A 23,278-nucleotide genomic window follows, 5' to 3' on the forward strand; every position below is an offset into this window, starting at 1 on the left:
CAACCAGCAACTGAATATGGATGGGAGGCTGAGGGAGCTCAACTGGTGCCAGTCACAACACGGGATACCCACGGGCCAGCCACCATTACCCAACTGATCAAATGTGTCTGCAAGAAATCACAGTGCATATCACATTGTTCTTGTCGATCTAAAATTTGAACTGCTCTGAGATGTGCATGTGTGGGGCAGATGATTAGAGGTGTGTGGTAAGCAAGGCACATCTGTTGGGGATTGACGATGACGACGAAGATGGAGACCCTTCAATTTTCAAAACTTTCTGTAAATATTAGAATAAACAATCTGATAATTCTGTGACCATTTCCCATATTGTTCTTTCTTGCGACTGCAGGTCGCCTTTAGGAAATTATGGACGGGCCTGCCCCAAAGTTATTAGTTCTCAACAGGCCCGAAAATTAAATTAGATCTCTATATGGAGCTGACCTGTTCTGACATTCCATATGTTGATCTGACCTCATCAAACCCTGTACACTCAAGACACGCTCCATATATGGCCAGTTCAGAATACATTCCATATGTTGATCTGACCCCCCATGCCAAAGCACCAGCACTCGCCCAGCAGTCTGTCATGACCCAGGCAGATATGTTGATCTGACCCCCCATTCCAAAGCACCAGCACTCGCCCAGCCCTTTAGTGCGAGGTCGCTTCTAATATTTTCTAGACATGCAAACAGACTTACACTGTCTGTAAGATCATGCGTATTAATTAACTTAAAGCAAAGAAATACAGCTATTTCTGGTTTTGGTGTGATTATTACATAATTATTACATAGACAAAAGGTTGCATGATTTATTCATAGGATGATAATTATTCCTGGAGTTGTAAACATACACATGGAGTCTGTGAGAAGCTTTCAAAGTTGACTAAAAGTAAAACATGCAGCAATTTGCTGATGTTCACCTCGTTTTTGCATAATTTATGGGAATTATGCTAATTAGGAAAGCTTGTATGACTTCACAATGGTAACAGATGCATTTCTGGACATCACAAACATGGACTCAGACTCTTAGATCACCTTTATAAGTTACCTAGAAGCAAAGTTATTGCCATTTCCGTTTTTGACAATTTATTAGCTAATTATGCTAATTAAACATGCTAAACCTGACATAAAAAATTGGAGACATGTTTTTTTGGCATTCTGGTAACCCCAAGAATCAAGATATACCTGTCTCCAAAAATTAACATTCCAAAATCACGGGCATCAAAATTTGATTGATAGGCTCCCCTACTAAGAGATTATAGAGACAGGTCAAGAGACATCGCAGTGCAACGGTTCCTAGAGATTATAGAGACAGGTCAAGAGACAGTTTAGTGCAACGGTTCCTCAGAGATTATAGAGACAGGTCAAGAGACATCGCAGTGCAACGGTTCCTCAGAGATTATAGAGACAGGTCAAGAGACATCGCAGTGCAACGGTTCCTCAGAGATTATAGAGACAGGTCAAGAGACAGCGTAGTGCAACGGTTCCTCAGAGATTATAGAGACAGGTCAAGAGACATCGCAGTGCAACGGTTCCCAGAGATTATAGAGACAGGTCAAGAGACATCGTTAGTGCAACGGTTCTCAGAGATTATAGAGACAGGTCAAGAGACATCGCAGTGCAACGGTTCCCAGAGATTATAGAGACAGGTCAAGAGACATCGCAGTGCAACGGTTCCTCAGAGATTATAGAGACAGGTCAAGAGACATCGCAGTGCAACGGTTAGCAGAGATTATAGAGACAGGTCAAGAGACATCGCAGTGCAACGGTTAGCAGAGATTATAGAGACAGGTCAAGAGACATCGCAGTGCAACGGTTAGCAGAGATTATAGAGACAGGTCAAGAGACATCGCAGTGCAACGGTTAGCAGAGATTATAGAGACAGGTCAAGAGACATCGCAGTGCAACGGTTAGCAGAGATTATAGAGACAGGTCAAGAGACATCGCAGTGCAACGGTTAGCAGAGATTATAGAGACAGGTCAAGAGACATCGCAGTGCAACGGTTCCCAGAGATTATAGAGACAGGTCAAGAGACAGTTTAGTGCAACGGTTCCTCAGAGATTATAGAGACAGGTCAAGAGACATCGCAGTGCAACGGTTCCTCAGAGATTATAGAGACAGGTCAAGAGACATCGTAGTGCAACGGTTCCCAGAGATTATAGAGACAGGTCAAGAGACATCGTAGTGCAACGGTTCCAGAGATTATAGAGACAGGTCAAGAGACATCGCAGTGCAACGGTTCCCAGAGATTATAGAGACAGGTCAAGAGACATCGCAGTGCAACGGTTCCCAGAGATTATAGAGACAGGTCAAGAGACATCGTTAGTGCAACGGTTAGCAGAGATTATAGAGACAGGTCAAGAGACATCGCAGTGCAACGGTTCCTCAGAGATTATAGAGACAGGTCAAGAGACATCGCAGTGCAACGGTTAGCAGAGATTATAGAGACAGGTCAAGAGACATCGTTAGTGCAACGGTTCCCAGAGATTATAGAGACAGGTCAAGAGACAGTTTAGTGCAACGGTTCCTCAGAGATTATAGAGACAGGTCAAGAGACATCGCAGTGCAACGGTTCCTCAGAGATTATAGAGACAGGTCAAGAGACATCGCAGTGCAACGGTTCCTCAGAGATTATAGAGACAGGTCAAGAGACATCGCAGTGCAACGGTTCCCAGAGATTATAGAGGCAGGTCAAGAGACATCGTAGTGCAACGGTTCCCAGAGATTATAGAGACAGGTCAAGAGACATCACAGTGCAACGGTTCCCAGAGATTATAGAGACAGGTCAAGAGACATCGCAGTGCAACGGTTCCCAGAGATTATAGAGACAGGTCAAGAGACATCGCAGTGCAACGGTTCCTCAGAGATTATAGAGACAGGTCAAGAGACATCGTTAGTGCAACGGTTAGCAGAGATTATAGAGACAGGTCAAGAGACATCGCAGTGCAACGGTTCCTCAGAGATTATAGAGACAGGTCAAGAGACATCGTTAGTGCAACGGTTCCTCAGAGATTATAGAGACAGGTCAAGAGACATCGCAGTGCAACGGTTCCTCAGAGATTATAGAGACAGGTCAAGAGACATCGTTAGTGCAACGGTTCCTCAGAGATTATAGAGACAGGTCAAGAGACATCGCAGTGCAACGGTTCCTCAGAGATTATAGAGACAGGTCAAGAGACATCGCAGTGCAACGGTTCCTCAGAGATTATAGAGACAGGTCAAGAGACAGTTTAGTGCAACGGTTCCTCAGAGATTATAGAGACAGGTCAAGAGACATCGCAGTGCAACGGTTCCTCAGAGATTATAGAGACAGGTCAAGAGACATCGCAGTGCAACGGTTCCCAGAGATTATAGACAGGTCAAGAGACATCGCAGTGCAACGGTTCCTCAGAGATTATAGAGACAGGTCAAGAGACATCGCAGTGCAACGGTTCCCAAAGCTCTCAGGCTGCGTTTAGTTTGACTCGTCGGTCCCACAGATAAACACTGTGAACATATAGCTGATGCGAGGAGGCGTTGTGAGTTTGTAGATCGGCTATTTTCACAACGTGTGCTTCGATCTTTCTCATGTAATATTTGACAATTTGGTCAATTTGGTATTAAAAAAAGGTCTCTTGGAAAAAAGTAATTAAATTGTCACTATAGAAATGTGCAGATACCATGTATGTACAGTATGAATGAACACGTATATAATATTGTTGCTGTCCAGAGGAAACCTCATAACTCCATTTTTGAGGTTTTTGATTGTATTCCATAAATCAGTGCTATTGAACACCCGTTACGTCCGTGTGCTGTTTAGAAAATATTGAACCAATGGAAAGTAGTAAAAAACACATTGGACAAAACCTCTTAACTCCATTGGACCCTCAAACTGTCTGCTATAAAACAGCTAACTCCACCACCTCTCTCCTTCTCATGCAAGTAATTGACAATATCACAACACCAACTTTGATGAGGCAGTATTGCATCGTTTAAAAAATATATATAAGGTTTTATTAATTTCCTTAAAAACGTATATTTTTTTATTTCCTGAAAAATGAACATTTTGGAGTTATGAGGTTTCCTCCAGACTGTTTACTGTTGGATGGGAAAACAATATTGCACATTAACCCATATTGGGTGGGAACCCCTTTAGGTGTTAGCATTATGCTTTAGCTATTGAAAAATAGCAGATCTACAAGCTCGTAGCGCGCCACCGAGTGGCGCGCTACGAGCTTGTAGGTCTGCTATTTTTGAAAAATCGAAGAACGACTGACATAGAAACATAGCTTTTTCAGAAAACTTTCAGGATGTAGAAGACATTTTTAGAATCTGATCTCAAGTCAAAATGGGTTAAGCTAACCATATCTGGGGATGCCCCCAACAAAATAATAATAATTACCCCCCCCCCCCAGTAGATGCAGTAGATGAATGCTGTTTTTTTAGTGTAAATATATATAATATATATTTTGTAGGTTGGCTGTGCTGTTGTTCTATGGATGGTGGTGTTGACAGTAATGTGATGCTTGCCCCTCCCTTGTGACGTGACCATGCTATTTATTCGCTTCTGTATATATAATATATATAATATATATATATTATATATACGCTCCTTAAAGATCTGCTTTGTGACTGTGCCGATGTTTCTTGCCCCCCCCCCCCCCCCCACCCCCCCCCCCCCTGTAGGGCCAAGGGCTTCCAGCACCAGAGGATGACCAACGGGGCCATGAACGTAGAGATCGGTAACCCCGCCTACAAGATCTACGAGGGAGAGACGGAGGACGACGCCGGAGAGCTGCTGGACGCAGACTTCACGTTAGACCCCGACAAGGTGAGGAAAGAGTTAATATACTTCACGTTAAACCTCCGACAAGGTGAGGAAAGAGTTAAAAGGTCTTAAAGACGTAGTGAATGGCGAAGTATATAGTGTATGTCATTGTGTACTTAAAGGTATATTCAGTGATTTCACTTATTTCAAATATCACTTCTTTTTTGGATAATCCTCCCTACTATAAAGTGTGCTGACCATATAAGGAGTTCCTCCCTGTCCCCAGTGAGCCCCTGGGGTAAAAAAAAAACCCTAGTTTCGGTTTGGGCTTTGGGTGGCAAAGCCTTCATCCAATCAGGATGAGAGGAGCCTTCCTCCAATCATGATCGAGTGGGGCGGGCCTTGGTGCACATGCTGTTGGTCTGTTGTACTTCCCCCACTGTAGAGCGTGTGCATGTGCACATCTTGTTACCGTATTTCTTCCAAATCACCCAAATCACTGAATGCTCCTTTAAATGGGTTACTGTAGCGCCATCTATGGGTGTATTATGATCAGATTTGCATGGCTTATGCAGAAGCCCTTGGTGCAAGAACAAAGACATTTTCATTGAAATTGGACAAGTAGTTTGTAAATAGTTATGCATTTACTTTTTGAATTGGTTGCTATAGCGCCACCTATAGGCCAATCTTGGCGACATTTTTACGGGGTCTTCTAGAGCACATCATACACTCCTGGACCAGATTTGGTGTAAATCGGCCTGGCAGATTTGGAGAAATTATGTTGACAGAAATACAGAAATACACAACATATTGCTATACATTGCCATGTATTGCCATGGTGATAAAATATAGTTGGGGCGGAAATAAAAAATGTAAACCGTTTTTATTGTGTCCTCTAGGGTCCATAGAACAGAAAAAATCACACCCGTGTGAACTGAGTGGTGTAAGGTATTATATAGCCTGATCAGCTGTGGTCTGACGTAATGTCTGACGTAATGAAATCAGCATCAACCAATCAGCATCAACCATGCTCATTTTTTGCTACGAACAGACGTGTAGACTAACAAATCACACCCGTGTGAACTGGGTGACCATAGCAACCATGCTCATTTTTTTGGTACGAACAGACAGACACGTAAACTAACAAAGCCAGTTGTAGGAGTGGTTTACACCACTCAACAAAGCCAGTTGTAGGAGTGGTTTACACCACTCAAAAACATGGTTTACAAGAATCTTCACGAAACGTTCACTAAACTGGATTCTGCTACATAACTGCATACACTAAATACTGGCAATTTCATCAACAAATGAAAACTAGACAGAGATGTTATAGGGATGGACGGGTGGAGAAGAGATCTAGTTGGTTTGGTTGCGCTTGGGTGGAAAATAGTTCATCTACAAGGTCACCGCGCGTCATAGTGCCACGCGTTGTGAGCTTGTGGATTCTTCGAAAACTATTTGTCATACCAAATCAAAGGTTTTAGAAAGAGTGATCATTCAAGGCCACACATAATAGTCCGGAAGCACTTTGCGAGCAGTGGAGGCGAGACATCACAGGTGTCGAGTTGACTATTCAAAATCCTAAAAGAAAATGGCTCGCCCATTGTATCTCCTTCAAATATGTTCCAATTTCAATGATTGATATATCATATGAAAGCTTACATTCAGTCAGTTCTCCATCAGATACAGGGGGCCCAGCTATGGAACACCTATACAGCAATCTCATCGAATTCTACTTCATTGAATAATTTCAAACATAAGTTTAGGACCCACTTAATTGACCAGATTACTTAATTATATTTCTTTGTATGATCTCTTCTTTTCTCTAATCATGTTCTTGTTGTGTTTTTTGTTTTGTTTTGTTCTTGTTTTATATACTGCAATTATGTCTTCTGGATGTTCTATATCTCTTGTACAATGTTTCATTTTTGATTTACAGGTAGAGGCCTCTATAAGCCCCTTGGGCTTTTTTGCCTCAGCCTAGCACTTTACCCCTCTTATATTTATATGTTCACTGTGTTGTTTTTTTATATTGTGCTGAATAAATAAATACAAAAATACAAATACAAATTATGTACTTCAATAATATGTAAGAAACAAAACAATGACCAATGCCCCCATGCAGCACAAAGCACTGTAGCCAGTCACAAATTTGTGATGATGTTTTTAGCCCAAGGAGTGTTTTTTCGTGCAAAACTAACGCTCTCCTCTCCTCTCCTCTCCTCTCCCCCTTCCCCAGCCCACCAACTTCACCAACCCAGTGTACGCCACCCTGTACATGGGAGGTCAGAACAGCCGAAACTCGCTGGCCAGCACCGACGAGAAGAAGGAGCTTCTGTCGCAGGGAGACGAGGAGCCACTGGTGGACCCCCTGCCCTAGGACACTGTCTGTCCCTATTGGCCCCCCCAGGGGGTCCGTGGACCCCCTGACCTTAGAAGACTGTCCCATTCGGGCCCGGAGGGGGTGGCGTCCGACCGGGTCACTCTACGACCCCCCCCCCCCACCGCAGCCTCTCCCTCAAACACACGTTCCCAACTCTTGTTGCCTTTAAATGAAACGAAAAAGACAAAATAGAGAGAGAGAGAAAACAAATCTTAAAGAAAGGAAACAAAGCCGCGCGAGCACTGTATAAAATGTACAAACAAAATGAAGGACTACTTTTGTATGTGATTTGCAGTATTATATTTTGTTCCTTTTGAGATTTTCCTCTGGTCAAACGAAAAGAGAGAAAAACAAAAAGAATAACATTTTCTATGAGAGATTTTTAATTTCCACTTGTCCTCTTCCCCCCTTTGACCTAAATACCTTGTCCTCTGACCCCCTTTGACCCCCTCTTCCCCCCTTTGACCTAAATAGCCACTACCTCTCTGTGCAAAACATGAAATGGAAAACAAGAAAATTTTGAAGAAACCAGATGTTAAATCATCAGAGCAATTTTAATTTTTTTATTTTTGTAATGAATTGTATAGAGAAAAGACAAAAACATTGTTCCATTTCACCAGTGCCAACTGTTTGTTGTTTGAGACTTTGAGCGGGGAAGGTAATACTCAAAGTTTTATAGATATATATATATATATATATATATAAAAAACGGTACCAATGTTGTCTTGATGACAGTTTGGTTGTGTGAGGCAGATTTATTATTGCACAGTTTGTGTACAGCAGCAAGTGTTACAATGTCAATACCTGGCTGGCAACCACAGTATTTTCATAGTGTTAGAAGGACTTCTCCTTAGCGCTATGTTACTATAGCTCTGGTCTCTGGTCCATAGTGTTAACACTATGTTACTATAGCTCTGGTCTCTGGTCCATAGTGTTAACACTATGTTACTATAGCTCTGGTCTCTGGTCCATAGTGTTAACACTATGTTACTATAGCTCTGGTCTCTGGTCCATAGTGTTAACACTATGTTACTATAGCTCTGGTCTCTGGTCCATAGTGTTAACACTATGTTACTATAGCTCTGGTCTCTGGTCCATAGTGTTAACACTATGTTACTATAGCTCTGGTCTCTGGTCCATAGTGTTAACACTATGTTACTATAGCTCTGGTCTCTGGTCCATAGTGTTAACACTATGTTACTATAGCTCTGGTCTCTGGTCCATAGTGTTAACACTATGTTACTATAGCTCTGGTCCATAGTGTTAACACTATGTTACTATAGCTCTGGTCTCTGGTCCATAGTGTTAACACTATGTTACTATAGCTCTGGTCTCTGGTCCATAGTGTTAACACTATGTTTACTTATAGCTCTGGTCCATAGTGTTAAGCCCAAACCACACCATAGTTGCAACTATACTTACGACAAAACTGTTTTAAGGCCAACCACACCAATATACTCCTTGACTTGCAAGGAGTTGCATTGGTGCTGTTGACCTTAAAACGGTTTAGTTGCAAGGAGTTGCAACTGTTGTGGTTCGGACTTCTACTTAACACTATGTTACTTTTAGCTCTGGTCCATAGCGTTAGAAGAACTTCTCCCTAACGCTATAAGTTCAGTGACAGCGTTGAGGAGAACTCCTTTTAAGTGACATAGCGTTGAGGAGAACTCCTTTTAAGTGACACAGCGTTGAGGAGAACTCCTTTTAAGTGACAGCGTTGAGGAGAACTCCTTTTAAGTGACATAGCGTTGAGGAGAACTCCCTTTAAGTGACATAGCGTTGAGGAGAACTCCTTTTAAGTGACATAGCGTTGAGGAGAACTCCTTTTAAGTGACATAGCGTTGAGGAGAACTCATTTTAACGGACCAGAGCTATAAGTACCATGGCGTTAGGGAGAAGTCCTTCTCCTTTTGGACCAGAGCTAGTATTTTTCCAGATAATTTCCTCACAGAACAATGTTCATGAAATGATTGTGTTTTCTTCCTTGCACAGAATCCTTGTTTTGTTTTGTTTTTGTACGGTGTGGCGTATGCACCTTGTACGGTGTGGCGTATGCACCTACGCCGTGAGATGTAAAGCAGGTCGATGTATGTTTGTAATGTTTGGCTTTTTGTCACATCCTAATGTGATGTTTTTAGGGAAAACTCCCTGTCCATTTTCAACCCTGATTGATCCCATTGTTCTGATGAGATGATTGTTATCAAGTGGTATAAAGTGTATTTAAGGTCCAAAACATGCAGTAACCACTTCAGCCAATTGAAAATAATTTTAGACATTTTGAAAACTTCAAGAGCTTTTACTTTTGGCACTTTGATGCTAATACTTTGGTTCTTTAACAAATTTGTAAATTTTTAATTCTGGACTTTCACCACCGATATTATCCTCTGTCTGCTGTGTATTTCTACGCACAATGTCGACAATGTCGTCATCGAGCGTATATGGAATTTACGTGCGCAATATTTCACAGAGAAATACACAGAAGACATATAGGCGTATTTTATTTTTGTCACGTTATAATATCTATCTCGCATCAGACAGAAAAAAAAGAAGATAGATTTGCGTTGAAAATGGGGCTAAAAGTTTTCCCTTTTTAGGCTGTCGTTGAGAATTAATAGAATTATGGATGGAAGATGGAAGTATAGGAGAAAGTGAGTGAGGTGTAGAAAACATTCCAGGCGGAGTGCTACAGATGGGAGGTGGAATAAAACCTTCCAGGCGGAGTGCTATAGATGGGAGGTGGAATAATGAAAACCTTCCAGGCGGAGTGCTATAGATGGGAGGTGCTATAGATGGGATGCTATAGATGGGAGGGTTAGGTCCTAGGTTAGTGCTATAGATGGGAGGTGGAATAATCACCTACATTATATACGTTGTCGTAATATGGCCGCGCCGTATTACGACAACGAATAGAACTGATTTTCCAAGTTGAGGAGAAAAAAAGAATCGATAAATCAGTCGGTTATTTCCGGTGAGTCGAGCTTAAAATCATATAGCCATAACAATCAAAAAGAACCTGGAATGGTTGTATGTATTTCCAGGTTTTTGTGGTGATAAATGAAGGACGAATGCTTCCGTACGGAGGGAAGTGGGCACTCTGTGATTAAGCCATTTTGGGCGGGAACCCCTTTTGGTGTTTTAAGCATTATTTTACACTTTAGCTATTGAAAAATAGCAGATCTACAAGCTCATGGCGCGGCAACGAGTGCCGCGCTATGAACTTGTAGTTCTGCTATTTCTGAAAAATCGTGAAAATGTGCCTCAAATCTTTGAATTTATATTATTACAGAGTTAACATTTTAACTCAAATCTTTGCTTCTGGGACAACATATTTACCTGGAACAACATATTTTCAGATGGGGGGCGGCGGAGGCATATTACATATAATTTGTGGGGTTCTTGACATGAAATATTGAGCACCACTGATACAGAAACATAAGGTTTTTCAGAAAACTGTCAGGATTTTGAAGACATCTTTTAAATTTCGACGTCAGGCCAGCACTAATAATAATAATACTAATAATAAATAATGTTGATGACAATAACAGGGACATAACCACAGATAGTTGGATGAAGTATCAGCGTCCTGAACAAGCCTTGAGTTGACTGTTAACAGGTCTTTCCTCCGTTTGGTCCCCATAGAGGAAACGCCACGGTTATGGCGACGGTGAAAGGAGAAAGGATCGAGTTGGGTCTTGTTGTTGTTGTTGTTTTTTGTTTTGTTTTCGCCTTATATCATTTCCTCTGGGGTTTGATTTCTGTGAAGACTAGATAATGTACTGTCCGGTCTTGTCCCGTATAGGTGATATTTCTGCCTTTTTTTTTGCTTTCGTTTTTGTTTCATTTCATTTGAAAATGGAATGTCTCTCTGTGTGCTTTAGCAGTTTCTTGTTTTTGTAACGGTTCAATCTTAACCACTCAACGCCTGACTTCTCACTCCTCATCTGCACAGGCAAGGAGCGAGCGTTACCGCGCGGAAAAACTGTCCCGATACGGAGCGTCGGTCGTTGCGTTGCGACGTTACCTGAACCAATCAAATTACCAATAAATAGTAGCGTGTAGATCTCAACCAATGAAAGTCAATTAAAGTAAGGGGGGGGGGGGTCGGTCGAATATAGAAGGGGTGGACGACGTCGCTGCACGGGGCGGTGTCGCTCGCCGTACATCAGGACAGTCTCGTTGAAAAGCATTTATTTTAATAACGAGATTTCACCGTCCGCTCACATCGCTGCAGGCCGTGCGTGGATGGGGTGTTAGACTTTGTCGCACGGCGGTGTCGCAAAGCGAACATTTTTTTTAAAACCTTTATTTAACCAGTAAAAAAACACATTGAGACTGAAGTCTGTTTTACACAGTGTGAACTGGACCAGAGAAGAGGCAGCTCTGCCAGTAACAATAAAAACAGGACAAACATACAACGCTCATAAATACAGAACCCACTACCGAAGAAGATCAAAGGGAGAACAGGAACGTCTAGTAACGCAACCAATAAAGACTAACAAATACATACATAAAAACATAGCCAATCTAAAAGCCCTCAACGCGTCCCTTTGTTTTTGATGCGATGTGAGCTTGCAGATAAGCTATTATTTTTTCCCGAGGACATTTTTGGACATAGGGACGTTGCCAGGTTGAAAGTAGTTAAGTAAATTTCTTAAGTCGCCCCCCCCCCACCCTCCTTTGTGCCCTGCTGCTGCTAACGCTAATGCTAACCGTGTCTTTTAAGCCTCAGCCTCTCTGTCCCCAAAATGCTGCTTGGATCTGTCAGAAGGTGGTCAGCCATATCTTCAATGCATGTGAGGAGAAAGAACTAAAATAACAATCTTTAATGTAACTCTAGAATAACAACTCGATTTTTTTGTTTAAATTCTTTTATTTTTTGTGCTTATCTGTCTGCAAAAGTGTTTCTTTTTTTGGATCTATGTCGTTGTCATTTAATTGAGAGTACAATCATTTTACCCTAATGAACACAAATTTTGCAAAAATCATACATGTGTTTTTATTTTATTGTTTTTGATTAGTTCTTTTTTTGCATTTTATTTTTTAATGAAAAATGACACATAGCTTTTATAGTACACAATGCATGGAGGCTCAGACTTTTTTTTTTAAGAGAATGTTTTAATTATTTTGCTGGAGTATACTTTGCAAACTAAATAACATATTTGTTATAAATAAAAAAATTAAAACTGTACAGAAAACAAAGCACACAGGCTATCCATGTCTTCTTTTTATTGGTGGTCCCGTGCAGAGTAATCTAGTAAGAGAGTGGCGACACTAGTGTTGACTCCCGTTGTAACAATATAATGCGGAAGTGCTCATTCTATCTCAATGGGATAGTTCCAATGTTTGGAACTATAGCCCGTAGCACCCCGCTTTGTCTCAATGGGATAGTTCCAATGTGTGGAACTATAGCCCGTAGCACCCTGCTTTGTCTCAATGGGATAGTTCCAATGTTTGGAACTATAGCCCGTAGCACCCCGCTTTGCGGCGAGATCAAAGCGCGTCGCCATTCTCTTACTATTCCACTCGGGTGGTCCCGTCCACTGGTGGTCTCCTGGGGAATTGCAGGTGTCACAGCATGGCTCTGTAATGTCCTGGTGTATTCATTTATCTGAAGTATATTTTGACTGTATTAACACTGATATTCATAGACATTATACACAAATGGCTGTTTTCCTCCCAAGGAGGGTTTTTTTGTGCAAAACTGATGCTTGGAATGGATTCAGAATCATGAAAACCCCCTAGTTTCATATGTCACATGCTACTTAAAGGGGCAGGACACCCCATATCACCTTTTCTAGGATTTTAACAAGTATAAATGTGTAACTTGTCATAGGGAGCAATGATATGATACAATTTCCTCATAGTCTTGTGGACTCAGAGCTTTCTGCTGTTTCTGTAGCTGTTTTGGTGTACTTCCGGTTTTTGGGTGGAAAATAAATCTTTGGCGCCACTCATTACATATTTTATCAGACCGTACGAGGGGTGCAGCGTGACGTAATCGTATTTGCCTTACGGGGCGGAGTCAGTCGAGTGAAACAGCGACAGAAAAGCTGTCCGCCTCAAAAATGCGACTTCTGAAATCAAAATGAAAACTAGGTATTGTAGGAAAAAATAAAATACAGATTCCGCAACTTCATGGTATATTTACCGCTAAATATTATAAGTAGTTTACAAACAAGCCGTCAGAGGTTTGAATCGAGGATCTACTTTTCTCCTCCCGTGTACGGCTCGCCCTGTCCGGCTACGAGCCGTCGCTCGTCACAGCAGCCTGGCTCCCTGCTTCCTGGTTTACCTGGCTGAATAGAACACAACAACACACTTTTCCTACCACTGGCGCGATGGGCCGTTCGTGTTCTTTCTTTGAATGCAAGGCCACCACGGGACTCCATGCCTTCCCCAAGAATCGTGATATAATCGTGTTGTGGTTGAGAGCGATGGGTCGGTCTGTGACCACCACCAACACCATGGGAATGTTCGCTTGTAACAAGCATTTCAGCGCCGAAAGTTACGAGAACTATGGAATATTCCAGATGGGGTTGATTGTCCAAAGTCAGCTACGAGTCAAAGCAGATGCTGTACCGAACGCTGCATATTTTGCCCTGCCTTCAAATTCAGTAAGTTCATTTTGTAACCTTCATTATTTGAGTTGGAGAATTATTTATCAGTAACGCCAACGATAAGTCATTTCCCCATAAAAAATACACTACACACGTTGTGAGCTGTGCGGGGAACACACGCATGTGAGTTTAGAGACAGATGAAGCAGGGACCCCTTAGCTGAGAGAGAGATGAAGCAAGGACCCCTTAGCTGAGAGAGAAATGAAGCAGGGACCCCCTTGCTCAGAGAGAGAGATAGATGAAGCAGGGACCCCTTAGGCTAAGGGGTCCCTGCTTCATCTGTCTCAGCTAAGGGCCTTAGCTGAGACAGATGAAGCAGGGACCCCTTAGCAGAAAGAGACATGAAGCAGGGACCCCTTAGCTGAGACAGCCTGAGAGAGGCAAACGTTTTTTGTGCTGTGTAAATTCATGTTTATTTGTTTATTTACACATTATCCTTTCTATTAATATGTTGGATTCATATATCTTAGTCCTCAATATAGTAAACGTGACCCTGGGGTCTGTAGCCTACTTGTGATCTCCCCCTGCTCTACACAAACCTCTTTGCAGAAAATAGCTGATCTACAAGCTTATAACACGTTGCCAGAATAACCAGAATGGGTTATCATTGGCTGGGGTACCAAAACGTTCCTATCACAAAGATTTGGTGGCCTCCCAGTGGTAACTCTGAGAACCCCTATCTTGATTTGTCCTGAACCAATGCAAAATATGAGCATGAACAAACGTTTTTGTGAGCTGATTTATGTATTGTATTGTCTTGTCATGTTTTCTATCATTGTCAAAAGTGTCAGCTGATCAGGTATAATTGTATTTACAACAGCCTAAGGCATGCCAGGACATGGGGTGCAAGACAGAACCCACCACCAAGGAGGTTGGGTGCCAAACCTCTCCTAGCACTAGAGATATTGGTTTTCAACACCACAAGAAGCCAGAACGAAGAAGCAAGAGTGAGTTTCATATTGTACCCATACGATACCATATTCATGTTCAAACTAATGTCTTGATTTGTGTGTAATGCCCCTTTGTCTACTGTCATAGCTACTCAAGTCATCTTGCGTGTCAAGGAAAAAGCATCCAGCACTGATCCTGCAATAACACTTGTACAAGGTAGGGCTGGGCCATATCTATCTATCTAATAAATGCAAGTCTGTCTGTACGTCTGTGTGTAATCCACGTAACTCGAGAACCGTTTGCCCCACCGGCTTCAAATTCGACACACGCGTGCCACACCACCACAGGGGGTGCAGTGCCCGATGTCGAGTCGGTCGGACCCACGGTTGTCCAGAACCGCCCCAAAAAGGCCTCTGGCCGGGCTCTGGACAGGGCCCCTGCCCAGGGTCCATATATGGAGCTGGCCTGTTCTGACACCATGCTGACGTCTGCATATACTCCATATTTGGGTATGCCTGACAAATAACTCCATATATGGGCATAAAAGGGACACAGACATAATATCTGGGTGGGGCATGCATTTCCAACTTGCATAATTCGAAGTAGGCCAGTGCCCAACGGGCCTCGATATTATGGGCCACTGCTGTGTCTGTCTGTCTGTCTGCCTGCCTGCCTGCCTGTCTGTCTGTGTCTCTAATTTTAACTTCTGGGTCCAAAATGAACTGGAGATTATCTTTGTACCCTGGTGGTGTGCAGTTTTCATTTTTCATATACTGGTAAATATGAATGAAGGCAACGTTTCACTCTTTCTAATGTTGGACTTTAATCTTGTATTAGTTCTACCGCTGGCAGCCTCCACTCCAATTTCGACTCCAGCCTCCAGTTCCGACCTCTCTTCACTTGCCTCTCCTGCCAAAAGGCCAAGAACAGAGGACGACCCTGACTATCGGCTAGAGGAGACGGGCTCTTCAGCTTACAATGACATGTAGGTCTCAATATTAGTAGTATAGTATCATTTCACTTTTCATGGAGCAATGACATGTTTTACTTGGGGGTCATCAATATGTCCATACACAGACAAATGTGTCCGTGCCATGGCAAGACTAATTTGAAGAAATCTTTAGATTTATACACATTATAATGTTCTTATTTTGATCACAAGACTCAATTACTGAGTGTTCTCGGAATATGTATTTTGAGCAATTGTTTTCTAACTTTTTATTTGCAAGGACCCTCTTAATTCAGACCTGTAATAAAGCTAGCTCTTTATGTGTTTGTCCACTCATTTTGTATGTCCATGGCAAAATTAAAATTTTGACAATGTCCACCCCATGCCACCATGGCGATGACCCTAGCCGCAATTTGCAACTCTAGATTTATTTTATAATGGGATGAATCTAGAGTTGCAATACCCTCCATTGATTCCCCATTCATCCAATTTGCTTTTGCGACCTGCTTGTATTAAACGACCAACATTGCAGCTCTTAGGCCAAGCTTGAATAATCTGCCAAGCTTTTGTTTCATAAAAATCCACCGTAGACATGTTATGGGCTATTTTCTGTCAAGACATTATGTGCAAGTGTTGGAGTTTGGAAGCACTTGTCGAAGTCACTGAACGGCCCTGTGTACCACCTGTTTCGAATTTGCACATAATGCAGGAGGCAGCAGCGCGACCCGTTAATAAAAACGAGTGCTTCCAAACTCCAACACTTAGAAAAGAATCACCTGCACAGAATTTCTTGACAGAAAGTAGCTCATAACATGTCTACGGTGGATTTTTATGAAACAAAAGCTTGGCAGATTGAAAGAGGATAATTCAAGCTTGGCCTAGAGCTGCAATGTTGGTGAGTCGTTTAATACAAGCAGGTCGCAAAAGCAAATTGGATGAATGGGGAGTCAATGGAGGGTATTGGATGAGTGGGGAGTCAATGGAGGGGATTGCAACTCTAGATTCATCCCATTATAAAAAAATCTAGAGTTTCAAATTGCGGCTAGTGATGACCCCTGGTTTCACTTCATTCTAAACCTTCACCGTACAATCATGATTTTCCTTGACACTGCCACAATGTATCTTTTCTATAGCACAATAACAGATACCCCACCTCAGACGATGAGAAAATGCATTGTTTATGAAGAGAACTTGATGGAGCTGTTCAGGAAATGCCCTGTCTGCTCAAGATCATGTACTCCGAGGACCAGGACGGTGGGAACATTGCTGCATGTGGAGCAAAAGTGTGGTCACTGTGATTATCACTACCAGTGGGACAGTCAGCCATATGCCCAAAACATACCGGCTGGAAACCTACAGCTGGCTGCAGCAGTGCTTTTCACTGGGTCGTCCTTCTTAAAAGTGGAAAAGGTGAGAGCAGTTTTGTTATTACTATTATTTTAAATATGTATGTGCTGTGGTCAGTCATATTTGTTGTGGTCAGTCATATTTGGTGTGTGTGTGTGTGTGTGTGTGTGCGCGCGTGCGTGTGCGTGTGTCTGTGTCTGTAGTTCATGAAGGCATTTCACATTGTGGGGATTTGCCATACGACGTATCTCAAGCACCAGAGAAAGTTTCTCTTTCCAGCCATCAACTGGCATTGGGCAGAAGAGCAGAGGCACATCATTAGAGAGGCCATTGCCAGAGGGGATGTTATTCTTGGAGGGGACATGCGCTGTGACTCTCCTGGTATGTACTGTACATTATAGTGACCAACGTTTTGTTTGTTTTTATGTATATTTATTTTTTAAAGATCAACCGTCCCCTCCCTCCCCCAGGTTACTGTGCCAAATATGGGACCTACAGCGTAATGGATCTTCGTGCCAACAAGATGATTGACGTTCAACTGATTCAGGTAAAGGTTTACTGTTACAATGTACAATACCCTGAAGAAGGCAACTTGTTTGTCGAAACGTTGGTAACCCAATGAAAAGTATTTTTAGCATCGTGACTACGAGCTGTGCGACCTCTCCTTTCTATTTTAAACATGTACATGCATAACATTTTTCATCTGTCATTACAGTTGGAAAGTTATTTGTCATTTTGTATTTGATTTGTAATTTCAGAGCAATGAGGTTGGAAATAGCGCACGGATGGAGAAGGAGGGTCTTATAAGGAGTCTTGACCACCTGAAAAAGAATGGGATGAGCACTATTAAAAGAATCGTTACTGACAGGCATTCAGGAGTTCAGAAGTTCCTCAAATCGAAGCCCGAGATAGACCACCGCTTCGATCCATGGCACATGGGAAAAGGTATCCATAATTTGCTTATATTTATCAAATTTCTCATGCCCCTGGCAGGTAAATAAAACTTCCCGGGCAAGTACAGTTTGCTTTGCTTTCAGGTTGTGCTTTTTTTAGAGGGGATGCAACTGTCTGTAAACACAACACAAGTCTTCTGGTCTGTACATGTCAAATAAGAGCACTGTGTCTATACATGTTAAAATAAGCGTACCCATAGTCATATTCTTAGCTAGTATGTCGGTATTTGGCATACAAATTGACGTGTAACATTTTTTTAATCAAGAAGAAAAAGTGCTAAATTGAACTGGCAAGACTTTTTGGGCAAGTAGATCATGACCTGAACTTGCCACAGCTGAAATACGTGACAATCGTGTAGACAATCCCATAATGTCAGTGTCCGTATGTAAATCGTTGCAGTTTATTATCAGAGTTCAACCTAGCGGTGTTTAGGCCACAACCTCCTTTTGTAAAGTCCACAAGATGGTCACAAAACTTCTGCAGGTCACCAATTTCACCATAACACCACCATGCTGGAGTGAGCGAGTGTGAGTAAACGAGTGGCTGACATTTGGGGTATTGGAATTTGGCCTCATTGTCACCATGTTCTGTATTTTATGTGTAGGAGTTGGCAAGAAAATCGATGCTCTTGCAAAAACGAGGGGTTGCAAAGAAGTTGGCCCCTGGAAGAAAGGGGTGGTCAACCATATGTATTGGTGTGGCTCCTCATCATCATCTGGGCGAGAGATTGTAGCCAAATGGAAGTCAGTGGCAAATCATGTGCAGGATGTTCACTCGCACGACAATGAGGACTTTCCAGAATGCCTGCATTTGCCTCTTGTGGGTGACCAGGCCAGACACTGGCTCAAACCAAGTATGTCCCAAATTATTTGATGTAACATTGGCAATTAATTTTATTTAAACAAACTGATGGTTACATATTATTTTGTTTTTCTGTGTTGCAACTATTACTATCCTTTGAGCTTTTCTGAACTAATCTTGATAAAAATCTTGCATACTGTACTACACCTGAGCCAAGTTATCCTCATGTGTGGCAGGTACGGCTGCATGCGAAAAGTTGACTGATATCATCAAGGCCCCCAGGCTGTTGAAGGATATGGAGAAGATGAGCACTGACTTCCAGACCTCCTCAATCGAGTCCTATCACTCGGTCATACTGAAGTTTGCCCCAAAAAGTGTCGCTTTTTCATTCATCGGGATGATGTGCAGGTATAGTTTATTAATGGGCAACCAGACTATAATAATTCTAATCCTAAACTTTGATACTCTACTTGTCCCACAGTTTTGATGGCGTTGGGAATGGTGTGCTTGTATTTTGCTAAGAGAAATGTTGTATAGTTTAATTGATATTAATTTTTAACCATCTGCCTCCATCTCACCGTGTTTCCTCTTCTCTCACTAACTAACTAACTAACTTCATGTCCTCTTTCACTACATTCATAAATCTCCTCTTTGGTCTTCCTCTAGGCCTCCTGCCTGGCAGTTCCAACCTCGACATCCTTCTAACGATATACTCCTGTACATGTCCAAACCATCTCAGACTGGCCTCTCTGGCTTTATCTCCAAAACAAGTTGGAGGATACGATCTATTTGATCTTATGTGTGTCTGTCCAGGTGTGAACTCATGGGAACAGTATATGTTGCACTGCCTGCTAGATAACAGCAGGTGGTGCTGTTTTATGCTCTGCACATTGTACTCAGAGATTTACAAATGAAAAGATGAATACGCTATTCTGCATTTGTCAGTCTCCACAGAAGAGTTTGTGTTTCATGGTGTGACTATACCAACATCATTGACTTGTTTCTACAGCTATTCATTGATCAGTTCAACGGAGTGCTTATATTTGTTAAAAAAACCAGAGTCACAAGATAACATGGCATGTTGTGACTATACTGTTCCCATGAGTTCACACCTGGACAGACACACAGATCAAATAGATCGTGTCCTACAGCAATTGTCAGCTTATCATAGCGTGATGGGTAGAGCACAGCTCCCCCCATTTTTTGGGTTCATTGCAAAGACGGTTCGAATCCCACTTCCCACACTGATATTTTCATTTATTTTTTTATTTTCATCATTCTAACTGTGTTCTATAAGTGCATGTTGTCACTGTTTCATAGAAGTGAGATTCCACAAACAATCGGATGGGTATTTAATGATCTTTATTTAAAAGAATAGGAGAAGATAGCTCCGCCCCTTCCTGAAACAACATCTGTGAAAGACGGCTCATGAACGCGCAAAACCAGTCGGGAATCCACTTAACATGGAAACAAGTTAAAATGTCACACCGGTCTCTCCAGCTTTTTGTTGAACAGAAAAAGCATTTTCTGAAACTGGAATAGCAATTTTATCCAATCAGGAACGCAGTCAGGATACAGATTAAACCAATCAGGAACCAGTCAGGATACAGATTAAACAAGGAACCAATCAGGAACCAGTCAGGATACAGATTAAACAAGGAACCAATCAGGAACCAGTCAGGATACAGATTAAACAAGAGGAATTGTAATGTAACACAATTAGAACTGGAACATTAAGCTCATAAATAGCTACTTTCTCCTGATTGGCTGAAAATTTGTCACCTACCTAAAATGTCTTTTTTTAAACCCTTTTCTATTTATTAAAGAGCTGGAGAGACATGAATATTCCTGTTACTGAACACACACTATAGCAATGATTACTGTCACAATATAGAGCTATTTAACACTGTTACTGAACACACACTATAGCAATGATTACTGCACAATATAGAGCTATTTAACACTGTTACTGAACACACTATAGCAATGATTACTGTCACAATATAGAGCTATTTAACACTGTTACTGAACACACACTATAGCAATGATTACTGTCACAATAACTTTGTAATGCTACTTATGTTTGTGTGCAACATTTGAGCTGACAGGCCTTTTTTATGTGAATCAATAAAGTCACCTTAATTCAAGTGATAGATTATATACAGGGGCATGCCATGTGGTCTACCTGCACAGCCTTTGTGATCTACTGGTAGATCACCATGTACCTTTTAGGCACCCCTGCAATACAGGATTCCTGTCCAGAATTGTTTTATTAAATATAGAGGGTTTAAGTCGTTCTGAATGTATGTGTGTTTCTTTTTCTGTCTTTCTTTCTTAGGACGGAGATCAAGGTATAGACGCCGTTGGAAGGCTCAGCCAACGCAGCCAGCCAGCCCCGCCACTCAGCCAGTGTAGAAAGTCAGGCTGCCAAGCCAGCGCACTTCAGCCATTACAGCCAAGGGTTAGGGTTAGTCAGCTCAGCCAGGCCTCTCTCGAGGCCTGGCTCTCTGTCTACCTGGCCCGGTCTGCCCTGCCCTGCCTTGCAGCAACAGAACCAGCCGGCCTGGAAAGCCAGACAGCTCAGAATGCGAGCTCAGCAAGCCAGCGCAGCGAAAATCTTTACAAGCCCAGACTCAGGATGCCCAGCAGACAGCCATGGTCTCCTACCTGACAGCCAACAGTCAGCCAGACCAGACCCGCATTTGCAGCAAGCCAGGCTCTCAGCCCTAACAGTGCAGTGCCTTTGATTAGTCATCCAAGCCAAAGGGTAGGGTTTGACTGCCCGGGCCCAGTGCAGTGCCCTTAATTAGTCATCCAAGCCAAAGGGTAGGGTTTGACTGCCCAGGCCCAGTGCAGTGCCCTTAATTAGTCATCCAAGCCAAAGGGTAGGGTTTGACTGCCCAGGCCTGTAGTGCCCTTGATTAGTCATCCAAGCCAAAGGGTAGGGTTTGACTGCCCGGGCCCAGTGCAGTGCCCTTGATTAGTCATCCAAGCCAAAGGGTAGGGTTTGACTGCCCGGGCCTCCTGCCAGCTGCCAATGCTTTCCTGCGACCCTTCCTGCTTGCCAAGGTCTGCCACAAACGTTCTGTCCTGTCCTGGCCTGAAACTGTTTTTTTCTGAGTCTGGGCTTGTTCGGTCTGGCTTATTAGCCAGGCTACAGTTAAATAGCTCTATATTGTGACAGTAATCATTGCTATAGAGAGACTATAGGGATGTGCCGATGAGACATTTTGGCTGATATCGATATCCGATATAATTAATTGCTCTTATGGCCCATAACCGATATTACCGATGTCGATATGATCTCATTCTGTATTAAAAAAATATAATTTTGTCCATTCTGAAAAATACATGTAACAGGGTGTCTGCACTGCAGCACTGTAGACTTGGGCAAGTCAGATTAAACTTTAATACCTTTTGAGAACCACTGGGCTAGACAGTCTGTCTGACTGATTGATTATGGTATTAACAGTTTGTAGAATGGGTACAGTTCAAGGAAAGTACAGTTCAAGATTTTGTTTACATAATTGTTTGTTCCTCCGTTTTCAATTCATCAGAAAAAAAGGTCAGTTCCCTGACCGGGAATCGAACCCGGGCCGCGGCGGTGAGAACGCCGAATCCTAACCACTAGACCACCAAGGAAGATGACTGCAGTGGTTCTCTGTGATCTGACAATCCAATTAGGGCCCCTCACATTATTTCAGGGGGTCCCCAGATATAGCTTTTACTGTAAGACAAACTAAATTCAAATGTATCTTGAGAGATTAAACTAAATGTAATACCTAGAATTCCAACTGGGGGGGGGGGCTGTTCAAATATAATTGATATGTATTTAATTGTCTTTACTCATCTTTAATTGTTATGACGAATTGAGAATGGAGGACCCTGATGTAAACAAGTCTTAGTGCTTAATCATGGTTTCGTCCACAAAGCAACAGTTTTTATATTGACTTGTGCTTTCGTTTGAAATGTAACCATTCCAGTGAAATAAAAACTGTCAATCAATCAATCAAAAGACTTACAGACAGTACTCCCATATGGTCTAGCGGTTAGGATTCCTGGTTTTCACCCAGGTGGCCCGGGTTCGACTCCCGGTATGGGAACACTGTTTTATACGGGCTCAGATAGTTATAATATTAATAGTTACTAATGGAAGGAATGCCCTCCTACCAACACAACAGTCATTGATTCAAAACACGTCAGTCCTGAATTTACTACTTTCAAAACCGCCATGATAAAAGAGCACATTTGAACTGTTTGTTATAACTTAAGCAGTTAAGCTTATTAAACACCAGACATTAAATTACTATAGAATTATTGTATGTTTTTTGTCTTGAATGAATTGAATACACATGACCACAATGGCCATGAAACAATTAAGTCCTGCAAGGTTGTGTTATTCTTGTTGGCATCATAATAAACTATTATTTGCAAAAACATAATCTGTTTTAATAAAATTATTCTCCACCAGGGGGCGCTGCAAACGCTTCTTTGTTGTAAAGAAAATGTTGGGGGAAATGGATCATAAACTAAACTATAAAACGCTTCAAAATGTTGTACAGATCATTATTTTATAACAGCCGATCTAA

At 42.1% G+C, this 23,278-nt stretch overlaps 2 protein-coding genes across 2 annotated transcripts in view; both read left to right on the forward strand.

Annotated features, from left to right (window-relative positions):
- The window catches only part of LOC306913792 (low-density lipoprotein receptor-related protein 1-like), a gene marked incomplete at its 5' end in the record, with an annotated part of 76,966 nt that extends 68,598 nt beyond the window's left edge, over positions 1-8,368 (forward strand). The window contains 2 exons of the mRNA XM_079490604.1: positions 4,666-4,810; positions 6,987-8,368. Of these exons, the coding sequence (XP_079346730.1) occupies positions 4,666-4,810; positions 6,987-7,127 (286 nt within the window). The 3' untranslated portion in view covers positions 7,128-8,368. The remainder of the gene's footprint in view (positions 1-4,665; positions 4,811-6,986) is intronic.
- An 8,430-nt stretch (positions 8,369-16,798) lies between these two features.
- LOC306913793 (uncharacterized protein) lies at positions 16,799-19,508 on the forward strand (the record flags this gene model as incomplete). The annotated part of the gene is made up of 6 exons (XM_079490605.1): positions 16,799-16,841; positions 17,405-17,481; positions 17,693-17,879; positions 18,493-18,741; positions 18,926-19,038; positions 19,503-19,508. The coding sequence occupies 6 exons, from the start codon at positions 16,799-16,801 to the stop codon at positions 19,506-19,508; spliced, it is 675 nt and encodes a 224-aa protein (XP_079346731.1).
- Positions 19,509-23,278: the final 3,770 nt, after the last annotated feature.

Source organism: Electrona antarctica (genome assembly GCF_951216825.1).
Source record: "Electrona antarctica genome assembly, chromosome: 21".
NCBI classification, from domain to species: Eukaryota; Metazoa; Chordata; class Actinopteri; order Myctophiformes; family Myctophidae; genus Electrona; species Electrona antarctica.